General features: G+C 39.3%; 1 protein-coding gene and 1 long non-coding RNA gene across 4 annotated transcripts in view; one reads left to right on the forward strand and one right to left on the reverse strand.

Annotated features, from left to right (window-relative positions):
• The window catches only part of stk32a (serine/threonine kinase 32A), a 78,052-nt gene that overhangs the window by 48,346 nt on the left and 11,996 nt on the right, over positions 1-17,710 (forward strand). For all 3 annotated transcript variants that reach the window (XM_044369958.1, XM_044369960.1, XM_044369959.1), the window contains 6 exons: positions 1,436-1,473; positions 7,953-8,042; positions 9,228-9,331; positions 11,668-11,784; positions 13,810-13,935; positions 15,991-16,119. In XM_044369958.1, the coding sequence (XP_044225893.1) occupies positions 1,436-1,473; positions 7,953-8,042; positions 9,228-9,331; positions 11,668-11,784; positions 13,810-13,935; positions 15,991-16,119 (604 nt within the window). The remainder of the gene's footprint in view (positions 1-1,435; positions 1,474-7,952; positions 8,043-9,227; positions 9,332-11,667; positions 11,785-13,809; positions 13,936-15,990; positions 16,120-17,710) is intronic.
• LOC122995035 overlaps positions 1-17,710 on the reverse strand; it is a 62,618-nt gene that overhangs the window by 30,989 nt on the left and 13,919 nt on the right. The gene's annotated exons all lie outside the window — the stretch shown is intronic.

The following is a 17,710-nucleotide window of genomic DNA, read 5'->3' on the forward strand; positions in this document are numbered from 1 at the left end:
CACCTGTTCCTCTTCTCAGGTGTCTCAGCTACTCCCACAGCTTAACCTGCTGTCCCTTCCTCCCCCTCAAATGTATTTGACATTCATTTGTTTTCATCACACACCTGGCATACACTGGTGTGACAGAGTGCCATTTTAAAGTTTCAGTCGGAGGTGTTGTATGTCCATTTTTGTCCTTCACTGAGGCGAAATTGTTGAACACAATAGTAAGTCGACCTATAATCAGTTTCAGAAATCTTTTATCTATTCATCTAGTCTTGCGTAGGTCATTTCCTGAAACAAATGCTCTGTGGTTTGTTTAGAATAAGTAGAAGGAGAACTGGGTAATTAATATGAGCAATGTAACCTCAATGGCAGAACAGACAAAGAGGAGAGTGCCACCTACAGAAACGCAAACGTCATCAGCAGTAAATAAGACATCGGAATACTACCCACACTGTTTTATTTACAGGTGAACTGTGGGAAGTGCAATGCACAGACAGCAAAGCCATTTGTGCTCATTACTAAAGAAGTTTTCAAAATCAGAACAACCAACTTAAATCAAGTAACTTGTAGATTATTACTTTGAAGCATATTTTTAAAGGACTCTGTCCTATGGCAAAAACTTATGCAAATGTTTGTTCTGAATGTGACATCATGTCATCTCAGTCTGACACTGACTGGTCTGATTTTGATAAATGTTTGTGCTTTTTACACAACCAGTCTAATTTGGATAAAAGTTGGAGGTATGATACAAAATGTTACATCATTCCAAATGAACTAACTTATAGTTAACTTTAGGCAACTGAAACCTCTCATCTCCTACCTCCTACTTTGACCATATGGACTGCAAACATTTTATAAACTAGTTGTTCAACAAATTACCAATCCTGTTATTTCACACCGCAGACACAACACTGTGATGTAGTCTCATACTAATTAGTTAGTAAAAATCTGTTTGGAGTCATGAGAAAATGTCTTCATAAAAATGAGTAGAGCTGATCAGAAGCAAGCAGAGTGAAGGTCAGTACAGCAGCCCAGATTCTGTCTGTTCACTGTCTGTTCTGTCACACTCAGCTGCACACACACAAACCATGACTACACTGGGCTTCTTGGGGATTGGATTACCAAATGTTTAAGCTCACAATATCAGGGACACAGGTAGTTTAAGGTAATAACAAATTATACTAAACTGGCTTTTTTACATTCTTACTTTACAGATTTTGTTTTACTATGACCATCAAAAATCTCTGCCAGATTTTGCAAATCCCACTTCTCCTTGTCCTGCAAACAATGCTGTGAATTAGAATTTTTAATATTTGGACAGAAATTACATTCAAATACTATCTGATCCTGATTTGACCCACTCCTCCCCCCCAATCACTATACACGCAAACACATACACACAACAACACATACTAATCTCACTGTACTGTGTTTGTGTTTCCCCTTCCAGAGACATCAAACCTGACAACATACTACTGGATGAACATGGTAAGATCCATTTTCTGATTAGATTTTTAATCCATTCATATAGAATTGATTTATATTGAAGCGAGGTGGCGGTGGAATTCAAAGTCCCTTTTGTTTACATACTGTATGTTCATGACAGTTGACTCACATGTTGACCTGACTTGACATAATGTGCCAAATTCAAGACGTTAATTGCTTCTGACTTGGGGTTTAACCAAACCTCCAACCTCTGGGATCACTTCTGCACAGATCAAAGGAGTTGCAGTACCGAGAGGCAGGTTTCACAGTTGTTGCCTAGATAGGCTTTAGAGCAAAAAGAAGAAAAATACCTCATACCTTAATTTATTTTAACAAATGCAGCATAGAGAGTGAGTGCACAAGTGCATTTTATTTTCAGTCCACATCGCCAGAGTCAGTTGAAGCACTGTGATATGTACATGATGTGTTTCTTTGTTTTTCTTCTCTGAACTATGGGATGAAATAAAACAGAGGGATCTGATGCTGTACAGGAAAATCCTCTTCGGAATGACTGATTAAGTCTCATTATAGGCTTTAGTGTCAGTTTCAGTTTCACACAAATTGGCATACACACATGTACACACATACGAAGAGGAAAGAGGGAGAGAGAGCATTGTGTGTGTATATGTCAGAGGGAGGAGGAGAATTATAAATCAAGTAGACACAAGACTGTAATGTTTTCATCAATATGTTAATCAAGAGGAATATTAATGTACTTCATGATACACAGAGACACACAAACATTCTCAAATAAACATGATGCTGCAGTATGGTACATATGCAACCTCAAATTGTGACCTGCACCCTGATTTAACTGTTCATCTGCTGTACAAACAGTAGACATAATACAGATTTCGTCAGGCTCACAAGATCCGAGTAAAGCTTGAGCACAACTCAAATGAGCTTAAAAATGTCCACATACTTTTGGCCATATAATGTGCACACATACATAAACGCACACAAAACCACAAAACTGAGATCTCAGAGGGCACCGGGCAGCTGCTCAAGGGAGCTAAGGGGATATGTGGGATGGCAGCCCTGCTGTCGCTACACACTGGAAGCAGACAAAGAGAGAGAGAGAAAGAGAGAGAGAAAGAGTTAAGAGAGAGACAATCAAGAGGACGAAAGAGACAAACAGGGAGAGCTACGAGGATAAGACATAAAGGAGGAAAGTGATGAGCAAACATTTCTGGAAAAGAAAGATTTGTCAGAGGCAGAAAAATTGGGTAGGCAAAGAGAGAAGATGACATGGGAAGAAGAGAGATAAAAATGAGAGGGATAAAAGGAGAGATTGAGGGAGGAGAAAGAAAGAGGCAGCAGCGTGTGTGTCCTTTCAAATTCAATCTCTCTCCCTCCCATCTTCTCTCTCCCTCATGCATTCTACTCACACTGTTTTTCAGTGCAGACCGGTAGTTTAACTCTCCACTGAAGTCTAACACAACATGAGGTATCAGAAGGGGGCAGAGGGCTGTTTGATTTTTGCACACCACGTCAATTTTGCAAGCTGGAACCGACCTGTTTCTCCTGTGTTCCTCTGGGAGCTGCTTCATATAGAGAAAAACAATTTACTCATGCATGTGTGCTGTCACTTTGTTAAACAGCATAGCCTCAGGATATTGAGAGGAGCTCTAAGAAGGCTGTTGCCTATATTATTGTGAAGACGCAAACATGCAATGAAAGCAGACAGTACATTAAAGGCATAGTGTGAGAGAAACCACAGGTCTCTCCTCCTCTCCCAAACACAAAAAAGCACTGGAGCATATACATGCCACATCAATACTCATGGGACTTTAAGTAGGTACTTTCTTGATAAGTTAAACCAGTTTGAGTTTTCAGGGAAACAGAATCATTAAGTTCATATTAAAAACTTATAAAGTCAATATACACATGCAAGCTAATGGTATTGACAGTGCATTAAATGTTATTTCCTGTCCTGTTGTACATGTCATTATGTTGTCATGTTGGTGTCTGTGTGTCTGTTTGTCTTTCTGTCTGTGCCAACAAGCAATCTTGCCTTAAAAAAAAGAGAAGATATCACAATTATAGAAGCTTAAAGTTTACACAACAGATTTTGGTTTTGGTGTATCTTGTTGCACAAGTTTGCATCATTCATTCTCCTTAATGAGGGAAACGGATGTGAGTGTAGCTACGTTAAGTGCTTACAGTTTTGAGATGCAGAAATGATATCAATTGATGTGTTGTGTGTAGACAAGCATGACCCCATAGAAAAATTGGCTAAGTACAGTATTCATTAACTTAATTGATGATCAAATTGGCATGATTGGAAATACTTAAACTTTTATGATGCTTAATTCATCATTATGATTTGTCAAGTGCCTCTTGTTCATTATGGTATTATGGGTTTTAAATCAAATAAAATAGTGTTTAGGCCGTGGATGTATAAAGAGAACTGGATACAGCATCAGGGGTGACGCCCTGTTAATTCCTATGAAAGTTGCTCAGTGGCGCATGAAGCCAAAAAAGCCACTTCTTGAAAACATACTGTGCACACCAAGCCCCCAGGAACAGCGCCGGGCTGTGAAGCCAATTTGACATAGCGGCCAAACCGTGTAATTACAACGTCACGTGACGCTATTGGGCCCAAAAATACATTTTTTTGAGCATCACAACACCCGCAAAATGACTCGTCTCACTATCAGAATTTGATCCATTCAGTCCAATCACATTTCGAAAGCCTAAAAGAGCCGCACGATTGAATTGTTTTATCCCCATCCAAGTTAGCCGGAGGGCTAAACCAGAAGTAGCCGGCTTGGCTGGCGAAAGTCACTAGTGCGCTTGCTCTATGGGCCCAATAATCCCGGGTAATTTTATATACAGAAGTCAAACTTTTTTGGCTTCATGCGCCACTGAGCAACTTTCATAGGAATGAACGGGGCCCCGCCTTCGATGCTGTATCCAGTTTTCTTTATACATCCATGGTGCACACTCTATGGGCCCAATGTGCCCATGGAGCATGCTCACTAGAGACTTCTGCCAGCCGAGACTGCTAACTTACGGTTTAGCCCTCTGGCTAACTTGAATGGGGATAAAACAATTCAACTGCATGGCTCTACTAGACTTTAGAAATGTGATTGGACCAAATGGATTAAATTCTGATAGCGAAATAAGTCATTTCGTGGGGGTTGTAACGCTCAAAAAAACGTATCTGCTGATTTACAGACGTCACATTGACGTGACATTGTAATTCCACGGTTTGTCCACTATGTCAAATTGGCTCTTGTTACTAATGTTCATGTTCCAGTTTTCATGGGGATTAATTCAACAATGAGATGATACATATTAATTACTTTATTATTTCTAATATATGATAATCTAGCGTAAAGCCCTGCCGTGGCTCAAACATTTTTTAATGTTATAAGTGAGTTTATATATTGAAAATAGGTTGTGACCACCATTGCTGAGACAGATGAGGTCCTGGATGCTGGTAGTGCTACAGAGAAGGAGAAGTGTTGAGATATACTGAAAATGTATTATGATATGATGATGAGCAGCTGTAAACATTTCAATTTCATACACATCTTAATTGTCAACTAACAATTACAAAGAACGCTGTCACATTCACATGATGTTCTATCAAATCAAATTTATTGGTAGACCTCTGGTTAAAGGATGGGGTTACCATGGAGAAACAGAGAGGGAACCCAGAGAAAACAATTGATTGGATATGGAATTATGCATTAATTCTGACTCTTAACAGGAGTTTGTAAATTGTGTCAAGGAGAACATCTGTGGTTACATTACTCTTGCTTTGTGAAACAGGCCAGTTTAGTTTGAGTGATATTACATAAATATTATACATAAAGTTCATGTAGAAGTGCTCAAAAGCCTAAATGTGGATACTTAAAGTGGCCCACAGAAATCCATAAGGGGACCACTGGCAAATTCATTTCTGTCTGTACAGTACTGTATGTGTTATGTAGTTCTCATCGGTGGTGGGGTTGTTTTGAGGCCGCAGCAAGCAAAGAGAAATTAAAAATAGAAGAGATATGCAGCAGCGTGATATAACGTAAGGATCAAATCTCAACAGTTGTGCAGCTAATCCAAACAAAACACATTAGATAACTAAGCCACCTGCTGAACCATTGTTCAGCCACTGCAGATTTTAACACTCACACAGGTAGGGAATAGTTTGACTGGAGACAAATGGGGGTTAATTTCACTGACTGACTACAGATTTTAGATCAAGAGATTTTATTTGAATTTAAAGGAATGGTATCACTCTGAACTACATGTATTATTTTAACAAACTGTAATTTTCCCTTCAATGAGTGCAAACACATGATCAGAGTGGGCGAAGTGGCCATTTCAAAAACAGTGCAATAGCAGCTTAACCCGAAACAAGAACATGCTACGAGAAACCATAATTAAAGCTTTAAAAAAAACAATTATATTAAAAGCATTGCAACAGAGTTAATTCAGGCATATTTGGGCTTAAAAAAACTTCTTTTATCTACAGCGTAACATGTCAACATGCTAAGCAAGGAACAGGAACAGGGCATTAAAAATGACTTTGCTGAAAAGGAAAAAAAAATACTTAAAAGGTGCATCAGCTAGCTAATGTTCAGACATTTTATTATATTCTGCCACAGCAGACTCCTGCTTATCGTCTACACCAGGAAATGCTACTTTAAAATAAAAGACACCAGTGTGGTGAAAAAACTTTGTTACCCAAAAGCAACGTATGTACATTTTCGGAAAAAAACATTGATTTTAAATTAATCTCTCTCTGACTAAGACTCAACTCATGTTTGTGTCTTTTGACAGCTGACTCAGTGGCATATCTGCTCTGCGACTGAACAAACAAATGTCCCAACAACACTTGTCAACTCTGAATATTTCAAATTGAAAAATGAACAATTACTAATACTGAAGCAAACCCATCAGTGTAAAAGCCTTTGCTATTTGCCCCAAGAGGCTGCACTACTCCTTACACTCAGTACACCAAAGAGGTTTCAATCTGAGTGTTCAAAGCATGTCTATTCAAGATCTATTTTTTGCTTCTAGGGACTATTGGCCCAGCAGCCCAACATTTTGATAATGGCTGTCTGTTTCTTCCCGCTGGCTACCATAAAACTCCTGTCCTAAATCTGTCTTCTGCAAAGCTAAGAGAGATGAAGACAGAAAAGATAGAAGAGAGATAAGTATGTGACAGAGGCAGGAGGCATCATTAAATATGAAAAAAAAAAAACAATGAAAGGAGCTCCACTCTTACTCAAGCTCCACTTAAAGTCTGAGTCAGTCCTGCTGCACCTCTGTCACAGTCATCAGACTGCATTAACAATCGGTCCTTGTATATGGGCAAAGCACCGCCCGATCTCCCCCCTCTGCATCACTACACATCTACACTCATGCACCACGGCTTTGAACATAGTATGTGAGCACATTTCAAACAGCAAAGGACATAGAGAGCTAGAGAAGCCAGAGCATAAAATAGTAAAAAGATGGGGGCTTTTTTTGAGGAAGAAGAAAAGTAAAACTTGAATAATGAGAAGAGGATAGAGGAAGATACAAGAGGCAAAAAGCAAAAGAGAAGAGAGGGGGATAATAAAAAGGCAGACAGAATAAAAAAAACTGAAAGAGGAGAGTACTGCAGCGATAGAGAAGGTAAAGAAAAACCAGTAAAAGGAGAACAAGCGAGATGGTAGTTTGTTTTTTTTTCTTACATGGACAGATTATTTCTGGCAGTTCTCTTATCTTTAAGGACCAATGTCTTTGTGTAAATAAATTGTCTTTGACTGGCCAGCTCCTGCCTCCTTTATATTCACACAGTTATCTCTGTGTGTGATAAAATATTCTACCTTTTTATTTTATGTCTGTACAGTATGGCTATGTGCGTTTGTGCATGTGTGATCTTACTGTATGCGCTTCTAGGTTTACAGGGGACATTCATTCATGCGACAAATACTCTCTTGCTCTGTCTTGCTCTGTCTGTCTGTATGTCACACACAGGCACACACATATACTGTACCATCAGCTCATTAGCGTGTGCTCAGTGTGCATGGCAAAGACTCTCGGCCATCTTGCGGCACAGTGAGAAACAGGTCAATGGTTTGACATTGGAAACCAGCGAGATTGCCGCTAAAATACCCAGGAAGCTCTTCTAGCTCAATCACAATTTAATAACATAAAATTCAATCAATGAAGCCTCAGTTAATTAGCTTTTGATACCTTTTAATAATTGAAATGTAAGAGCATTATGATTACATTATTAGAGAGCATTATTTCAGTGTTTCAGTTACACTGTATATTTAAATCCCTCATATTTGCATATCCAACATTTACATACTTTAAGCAGCATACAAAGTAGGATATCTGCTATCTGTAGGCTGATTTAATTTAATTCCAAAAGCTTAAACTTTAAGGGGAAACAGTTAAGACTGATGTTTTAAACAGAGCTTAGGTTTCACACAAGTGATACACAGTAAACGTGTATTATAAACAAAATAATCTCTATTCTACAGGACACGTTCATCTAACGGACTTCAACATCGCAGCCATTGTAAAGGAAGACCTAAAAGCAACGTCCATTGCTGGGACCAAGCCATACATGGGTAAGAAAATACATTTTTGACCAGTATTTCACAAGGCAACTTTAATGCTGGGGATCTCAAATAGCATCTAGAGAAAACCATTTTGAAACTAGGAGCTTTAATTCACAGAAATTTTGTGACATAACTTACAGTAATACTGCATTTAGAAACCAACATTTATCCTTTTCAGCACAGCTGCAAGTGTCCTCCTCATGACTCATTATTACAGTAGCGATCCAGTACAGATCCATGTAGATTCAGTTCCTTAGAGATCTGATAGGAACTAACAGGATTTCTGGGGAATATGAATGACAAGGCAGCCTGTGTTTGTGTGTGTGTGTGTGTGTGTGCCTGTTTCTGTCATTATAAGATGCGCGATCATGTTCATGTGTGACAAGTTTTCTGGCAAATACTCTGTGGTGTAACAGAAACTCATTGGTCTTCTGGGAAAAAGAAAAAAAACCCTCTCTCAGAAGCTTCAGTAGATAAACTGCACTTTTCTTCCTTAGTGAAAAGGCAGCGCAAACCTGCCACAAAGGAGAGGAGTGCGTGTGTGTGAGTGTGTGTGTGTGTATGTGTGTGAAATGCTTTTCATCACAGAAGCAACAACAAAAACTTGGCAGTTAAGTGTGAAACTGGGCTGGTTATGGGCTCAATGTGGAAAATGATACAATCCTTTTCAGTAAAGCCTATTGCCAGTTTCTCACAATTCGGAAGACGTAACAACAAATTTGAAATGTATAAGCAGCTCGTACAGTGTTTCACAAGCCCCTTTTGTGAGATTTTACATGTTGTTCTCATACCTGAATAACCTTTAACGTAAAGTTGCAACAGCAATCTGACTGAGTGGGACCTTGTAACATTTCTGTGACACTTCCAACATCTAGTCTCTTTCCCTACAATTTCAGTTTTATCCATGCTGAATGAATGGAAATAGGCAGCAGAATTTGCCATCTAATAAATGAGAAAACTTATAAAGGGTTTCACTGTAAGAAGAGGGTGCAGTCTCCTTTAACAGTTGGATGAAGCAAGCTATATTTTCCATGTCTGAAAAGGGTTATACTTGAGAGAAACTGTCCCCAAAACAAAAAAGATGAGAACCATGAATTCAAGAGATGAAAATATACTAACACACCAAAAAAAAGTCTGTTTCTAACCTAGGCACCACACTTTTAATTTTGTTGTACTTATTTTTCTGTCTGTCAGCTCCTGAGCTTTTTCAGATCTTCGAGGGGTCCCACCCTGGCTACTCCTTCTCTGTTGACTGGTGGTCGCTGGGTATCACAGCCTACGAGCTACTAAGAGGACAGGTAATGTAGGCACACACAGAGCACCATCACCATGTCCACATCTCAGCTCGCTTTAGCATGGCCTGGCACACTTTATTGCAGTGAATAATACATATGACACCAACAAGAGTGTGCTAGAACTACTGTCAGTAGGAAAGCAGAAATACAGCAAGTCCTCAGCCTCCAAAAAACAAAAGGAGGCTGAAGCTATAATTGAATTTTACATTTAAGATGACCTTACTGGGGAAGATGTTTAAATGTTTAGTCACGGTGTGAGACAAATCGCTGGAGGAGAATAAGAAAATATAATTCAGTTATTTCGAGAGCCATATAATTGAAATAGATTTTCTAAAATATTATTTATTTAATTTTTTGCTGGTCCCATCTGGAGGAGTTTATTTCTGATGTCATGGAAATAAACACAGGACGTAATGTTTTCACTCAATCTCCTTAATATATCTGGCTGTGTCTGAGCTGACAGCAGCCTCTTGGCTGCAGCTGTAGAATTTCCTCTCATATTTCAGGATGATGAATACACAAACTACAATAACTGTCTATACTGACAAGGACCCAGAACACCTGAAACTGATCTGGAGCTGTCATAATTTGTTCCTGAAATCCTTTCCTCTTTTTAGACATTTCCATGCACTCCCTCTCACACTTCTCCATAAACTGTGACATCATTATTTAAATGCATTTAAATGCATTTTGTCCTTTTTCTGACCCAACTTACGCAAACTGAAATATCTTAAGTCCACTCTCAAGCTTTATTTTCCCCTCAAAACCTGAAATGTTTTGTCATCTTTCTGACATCAAATCGACATCTTACCTGTACCAAAATGCCTTAAATCTTCTCTCTTACCTCAAAAGTGTGCCCTGTGCTTTTCAAGTACTCCTTAACCTTCACTCATTCAGGAGAAGATTGCTGAGCACACATTTACACACCAAGAAATTGGTGTGTAAGTGACAAAGAAGTTAGCCCCATTTCTCTCTTTTTTGGAAATTCCTCTATAATCCCTGTCATTGACAGTATGTAAACCCTCTCCAAGACTTTCTTTCACCCGTCTCTCTGCACACCACCCTCACCTTCTCCCAGACAATTCATTTTCACTTCATCCCTCTGTCTCCCGGGGGCTTTCTCCTACACTATTCTGTGACAGCCACATTTCAAGACCATCTATAAAGCATAAACCAGTCTCAGGGCATTGAAAACTGGCCTGTTGGGTGTGCAGAATTATTTTGCTGTTGAAAATGGAGAGCTAGCTCACTATTATCCAGCTCCAGGCACCTTTCGATCCCTTCTCAGCTTTTACTTAATCGTATCGCCCTCTTAGGCTCCGACCACATCTTATTTCATTCATGCTTTACTCTCAGACTGTTAAACTCCTTTCTCACTAGCCATGCTTTCCTGCTGGGCCTAACCACTGGTTGCAGATGCAGGTCCAGGCAACTCAGCATCTCTCCAGAATCACAAATCAATCACTCTAACTTAGTTTCTGTTCCTCTAGCCTCCATTTTTCTAAATTAAAGGAAACAACCCTGGAGAAGGCAAACAGAGACTTCATGGCAAATCTACAAAATAATGTAAACATATTGCAATAAACGAGCCAATTTCTGCCTTACCCACCATCTGACTTTTGAACATCTGACTCCAAAACAATATATCAGTGGTTATCTGACACCTTGTGAGCGCCCTGTATGGGTAACATCTGCAGAATTGGAATATAATTGCTATCATGCATCTGAGAGAGACTAAAATGAAGAATGGCGAGGCATCCATCTAGGTTGCATGTCGCTCCCATTTCTCTTTCATTTTACCCATTTCTTTTCGCTGCAAACCAGCAGACAAAGCAAAAATGACATTGAAAGTATTAGTCAAAAAGAGAATATTTGCCCATTTATGCCTTCCATAAACAAATGATCTGGGAGAAACAGGGCAAACAAGGACTGTCCACGTCCAACCACCCTGATCTGTCTGTGTCTTGTCGCTGTGCCAGTCTCCATCTGAAATGAAAGAAGTTTCTCCACCCCAGAGGATGGAGACAGACAGGTGTGAAGAACTCTCAACAGGCTTTGCTTTGTTTTCTGACCCAGAGAAAGCCCTCTCAGTGTGTGTCTCAGAGAGTCGAAGTTGTGTTTTGAGAATAGTCCCTTATTCTTTGTTTCCTCTATCATTGGTCCCCATCAGTGCAGATAATGGGGTCACAGAAGGTAAGCACAAGAGGAAGAGAGACAGTGGAGAAGGCCAATTGCGGAACATACTTTAAGACACATACTTTATCAAAAAAACTCCTCCAGGCAGTGCATGACTGTGAATACAAATTTCCTGTAACACTCTTCTCATCTCCCTGTTTCAGAGACCATATGTGATGAGATCCAGTACTCCGGCTAATGAGATCCTTCAGACGTTTCACAAGGTCCATCCAAGCTACCCAGCAGCCTGGTCTTTGGAAATGAAGTCTCTTCTCAGAAAGGTAAAGGAGATGCACAGGCATAATGCATTTATGTCACCTTTTTCACATGGTACAACACTACTGAGTGGCAAAACGAACCATGCCCACCATAAACAGGTAATGATGAAATACTGTCATCAGAAACCAAGATCCATACAACTACTGGTCTTTGAATTACATTATGTGCCAAAACAGAGGTTCCTGAGACACGTATATGTGTATAGCTTGACATCTAGGATGTTAACGCTACTCTGAACTAAGCCTGAGGGGGTAACATAAAAACGGTACATCTGCCCTCATTTCTTGCACAGATTTGAATTTTTTATTTTCATTTCATTACATGCTTCTGTGTGCTTGGTTAGTTAATGTTACACAGTCCCCAAAAAGTATTGCTTCATGTTGCTTCTCTTCTCTTTATCTTTCAAGGGTCTGTAAAAGGAGACTTGTGCTTTAATTGTCTCTTGTTCTATTTTGGCAATTAATTTCACCAGCTACTCTTTGTTTAGAAATCTTGGCAGTGTTTTGGATGTTTTGCCTCATGTGAATGCTCAGTGGCAGAAGCACACTGTTTCATATAGGCTGCTGTGTAGTGAGCATGGTATCATTCATGTACAGTGGCATAATGTGCATTCCATCTAACAGTAGCACTTACCAGTGCTAAGGATCTGAAGTAACTCTGCTGCGAGATTTGAATGCATGCCAAACCTTTCTCAAATGTGGGTGGTTGAGTGTCACCTTGTACAACAGATGTTTTTTTTTTTTTTTTGAATTAGGTCCACCACACCTCCCGAATGTACTGTAGAAGTCATTTATTTCCACCTGCACTTGCCAACTGCCTGATGGCAAAATTTAACTTCAAAACCCCAATTCTCCAATGTAATATGAAATGTTATTAATATATATCAGACAAGGCAGGCAAAAGATCTAATGTTGGCAAGGCTAGCTTTTCTTGATGGACCACTTGCTATTTTGTAGGAGATAGTTTGCATTGTTCTGTTAGGTTTGAATTCAATATTTCCTGTGGGCAGACAATTATTCATGATTGACACCAGCACTTCATTTGGCTAAATAGGGTGCATCTAAAGAATCTTAATTAGGGGGTGACTTTCATTCTTACAGCCCTAATTTGTATACAAGGAGTTTATTTGTACCTGAAAATCTTGTAGCATGTAGTGCAGCTTTAGAATTATAATCATATTCACGTACAATCAATATTCAAAAACAGAAACTTGTGTTGTTAGTGAAGAACAGTGAATCATTAACTGTTACACTGCTACATAAAAATATGTAAGGTACAAAGTCAACAGGATCTCACAAAGTGCAAGAACAAAGAGCTTGGTATTGAAAAATTAAGACTACTCATAACATTTCTCAATTACTATAATTAAGATGTACATTTTTGACATTTAATGTAACTGGCATATTCTTTAATCTCAAAAGTCAATCCATAATTAACTGTCACAAGAAGTCTATTCCTCTATGTGCTATTAAGCCTCTTGCAAAGCCAATAGATACACTGTTGCTGTAGCATTTGGGTTTTGTCTTGGCAGCGATCCACTGCAGTCAAACTGTTGCATTGCTTCGTGCTCAGACTCTTTGTACCTCATTGGCATTCCAGTCGCATGTGTAAATCTGTATGTGTGAGGGAGTGAAAGGGAGTGTGTGTGTGGCGTGTGTGTGTGAGCAAGAGAGAGTGAAAGATGTAAAGAGAATGTTAGGGGAGAAATCCAAGCTCAATATATTCGTCCTTTATCCTTCACACTTCACAACCCGCTGAATTCTCCTCATCACCTATATGCATCTCATTTTCTTTACCTCTCCTTCTGTCCCCTCTTTCTGTCACTCTTTATCTCCTTCTCCCTCCATCCTCTCCTGACCCTTTCCTCAATATCTCCTAACTCCAACTACTTTGTCCCTATATCCTCATTTATAGACAGACCTTTAAAAGTAAATGTGCTCGTCTCTCAGTAGGACTCTGCTTCCAACTTTTCAACCATGCCTCCAAATGGACAATTTTTCTTACTCTAATCATTTTGTCCCCTTCAGTTGCTGTGCATAGATGTCCAGAAGCGCATTTCCTGTCTAGCAGAACTACAGGATCTGGACTACATGTCAGACGTCAACTGGGATGCTGTGCTCAGCAAACAGCTTCCTCCAGGCTTTATTCCCAATGTGAGTATCAGAAATAAACTGAGCACTGCCTCAGTATACTAACCAACAAAATGTTCATATCTGAATAGAAGAAAATGTTTTTCCTGACATTGTCCTGTTTTATTGTGTCGCTAATCAGATCCACCACACTTTCTGTGATCCACCACAATGTCTAATGTTTTATAAACAAAATGATAGTTAATAAAAAAAAAGAAAGTATGCCATATGATGATAAAGCCATCTGTGGATGCTTTAATCCAAACTACCTTACAGCATTACCATGAGTATGGTAAGAGAGTATAATAACATGAATTTGGTCCTTTTAAACACTCCAGAATAAAAAAAACTGTCCATCCCTGAAACCTCTTCTTCCCTCTGTCGCTTCCCCATACCTTTTCCCACACCAGTATTTCCCCTATGGGGAAAACATTCAAGGGAAAAGATGTAGCCAGAACAACCCACTCTTCATCTAATCCTTTCTTGTAAAGCTGTAGACATCGCCCCCTGCTGGGCTGAGCTGGATCTCCCACTGAGTGTGTGGACACCCAGTCAGACTGTACAGATGTAGAGTAGGACAAAGTAGCACACACTTGTGCATGCCTCTTACATGTAGACAAAGGCAAAGAAAGCCTCTGCATGTCTACCTGCAGCTCTACAGGTGGTCTCTGGATGATTATGATGAGTTGAATGGAGAGAGTGGTTGCATGTAATAATATTAGGCAGCAATTCCAGCTTTTTGGTTGGCAAGCTGGTGAACTGTGCTCTCTCTGTGGTGTCAGGTTGTTACAGAAGCTGCACTGATGTACTGTCCCAAGTTTCAAATATGGAAACTCTACAGGAGAAAAGAGAACCTACCACGCTCAAGAGTCTACATGCTTCCTAACAGTTAACTTGACTCAGTCCCGTACAACTGCAAGGAGCTGTCATTGGAGTATTTTAATCAAACTGGATCTATAATTCTTCTGAAAATACTGTAACAATGGAGTTAATCTGTTAGCTTTTACAGGCATGATAGATTGATTGAGGTACAGTAATGACAGATATAATAACCATAGCTGTCTCTTGACTTGTCACTCACAACGATGCAACGATTAAGCAATACAAAAACTATCCTGTATTGTTTTAGTGGCAAGCTGACAGTAACAGTCACTGCTTTGTACCAGAGCTGAATGAATGCAGAATAATGACTGCTCTAAGTGAATAGATGACTAAATGACTTTATCTAATTCCAGTAAAAGTCCACAGCGACTGCAGAGCAGCGGGTGTCCCCAGCGGCAAGGCTGGCACAGCAGAGGAAAAACACAGAGGATCGATGGGGAATTGACAGTGTCTCTCTATCTAATTACAGGCCTTTCCTTTCTTTAGTCCCCTACAGACTATTAATGTTTGAACATGAAGGGAGAACTCAGCCCTTATGTTTTGTTTCCTAACTTCCAAGCACTCAGTGTATTTAATGATTTGCTCTCATTTGAGTCTTGATCCTTCCTGTAGTATAAAGACGTAAATTATGTAATCCTGTATTGTATCATATCATACTGTATAAAACTTCAAGTTTAATCATTGCACATCCTTTTATGGGATGCAAATGCCAGTTGTTCAGTGATGCTAGATGCTAATTGTTGCTCTTCATGTTTTATCTTTAAGTAATAATTCCAACATTGACACATACATCATCATGTTTTGTATGCACCACTATAACACATAACTGATACACAGTTCATGAAGCCCTTACTGCCCTTACATGCTTCTGTCAAAGGCCCTTCCAACAAAAAGTTATGTGGCACATACAAATGTTAAAAACTTTGTATTTTCAACTTTGTATTGTATTTTAGCTTTAGAATAGTCTATACTGACTTAGTGTAGTGAAGAAACATCTCAACAATAATTGACTATGATCAAAAGTGTTGCCAAAATCAAAACCATGAGAATCTCAGAGATTACTACTTCAAGTGTAGACTTGGCATTCAGTGTACTTATATGTTGTGGCAGGTCTCTAAATTTTTCATCGACTTGATTCAATATTTAACCCTGTTTTTTTTTTTACATGAATGCCTGTATGTGTATGTGACTTCACAGAGGCGGAGACTAAACTGTGATCCTACATTTGAGTTGGAGGAAATGATCCTGGAGTCCAAACCGCTTCATAAGAAGAAGAAAAGGCTTGCTAGAAAGACCAAGGACCAGGGATCTGATGGGTCTCCACAGGTGAGGCATTAGAAACATTAAATACAGTAATTATACATGAAAAGGTTTTGTTCCAAAATGAGACACCTATCCAATAAAAGCAGTAGCAAACGAATATTGTTCAAGAGACAGTGGAAAACTTAACTGAGGTTTGATTTGCTCAAATCACTTTTACAGACCAGATCATTTATAATTTAGGCACTATGCACTTCAGATGTTTTTTTTACTACCAGTGTTTAAAAAAAACGAAAAAACCCCAACTATGTTTAAATATGAATTCAAACTCAATTTTAGGTTGGTTTCTCCTGTTTCAATGGATCACATATACCTCTTAATAGGTATCTCTCCCCCTCAGTGCTCATCATTATTCATTAAAGAAATCTGACTGGTGGTTCCATTTGGCCCAGTTACAGGTGATAACTTGCTCTTTAGTTTGTCTTTTAAATATGTCTGGAGTGCTATTATGAATGTCAAGGACGCATTTCAGAGCTCTGTCCTCCTTCACCTTCATCAGAATAAATGGGCCGACTGCCTGCCGTGTGTATGGGGAAGGCAAAGAATGCAATCACCTAGCTCTTTTTTAAATTTTATTTCCAGTCTTTCACTCCGTCCTCATAAATCAGCTGTTGTCCTCTGGGTGTTTATACAAAACAGAGAGGGAAGCACCGAAAGGTTAATTGGATCGTCCGGTCAAGTGAAACATTGGAGGAACACACACATATAAACACACCACACACCTGAAAACACTAATGGTGAAAGTAGATAGGCAGCATTGCGAGCTGATCAGTGCTGTCTTAATTTTTTCAAGACTAACTGTAGCTCAAAAGTACCTCAAGTCATTTGCGTTTACTTGCATCTTACGTCCAACCCTAAAGCATGATTTTAGTTTGTATACTTTTACCAGCAATAATGCAATAGTGTGTGTTGGGTCAGGTTGCTATCCTACAACATTGCACCACACCATAAAAAACTGCCTTTACACATGCAGTGCGCACACACACAAGCTATTAGACAGTGAATACGTTTGGACCTTCTCCAAATCTTTGGCACATTAGAACAGTTTATGGGACTCTAGTCTAATAGAAGTGAAGCAGTTTGTGTGGTCAGGACTTTAGAGCACATACCCTGCCAGCTTGCAATGAGAAGTCAACGCTGGCCCAAAGTGTGCCATGTTTTATGTAAGCTGACGGCTGCTTGTGGAGACCTGCCTGCAGTGATATCTCACTATGCAGCCAGGCAATATTTGTCATCCCTTGTACTATTCAGACAAAGAGAAGGTCCCCGATTCTAATTAAATAGCAGACTTCCAGGAAAACATGTTTTATTTTATGGAGATAGATGAACAAACAGTGTGCGGTTAGAATAGGGGAAACTGACATTAAGTGAATGAAATGGATTTGTACTCTTGTGGCATAGATTTCCTTATTAAATCACCTCATTCAAAATGTAGGACTGTAATCAAATTCTTTCTGTTCAGTCCAAGTTGAATCCAAGATGTCTAGTTGAGTTTAAGTTAAGACTAGGTGAAAAGCCAGAAAGGCCTAAAGTCTAAGAACAGAACTAATAATGTTCAGCCTAAGACAAAAGTTCATAGTGCACACACGGTTATTAA

The sequence above is a fragment of the Thunnus albacares genome, chromosome 13, assembly GCF_914725855.1.
Source record: "Thunnus albacares chromosome 13, fThuAlb1.1, whole genome shotgun sequence".
In the NCBI taxonomy this organism is placed as follows: domain Eukaryota; kingdom Metazoa; phylum Chordata; class Actinopteri; order Scombriformes; family Scombridae; genus Thunnus; species Thunnus albacares.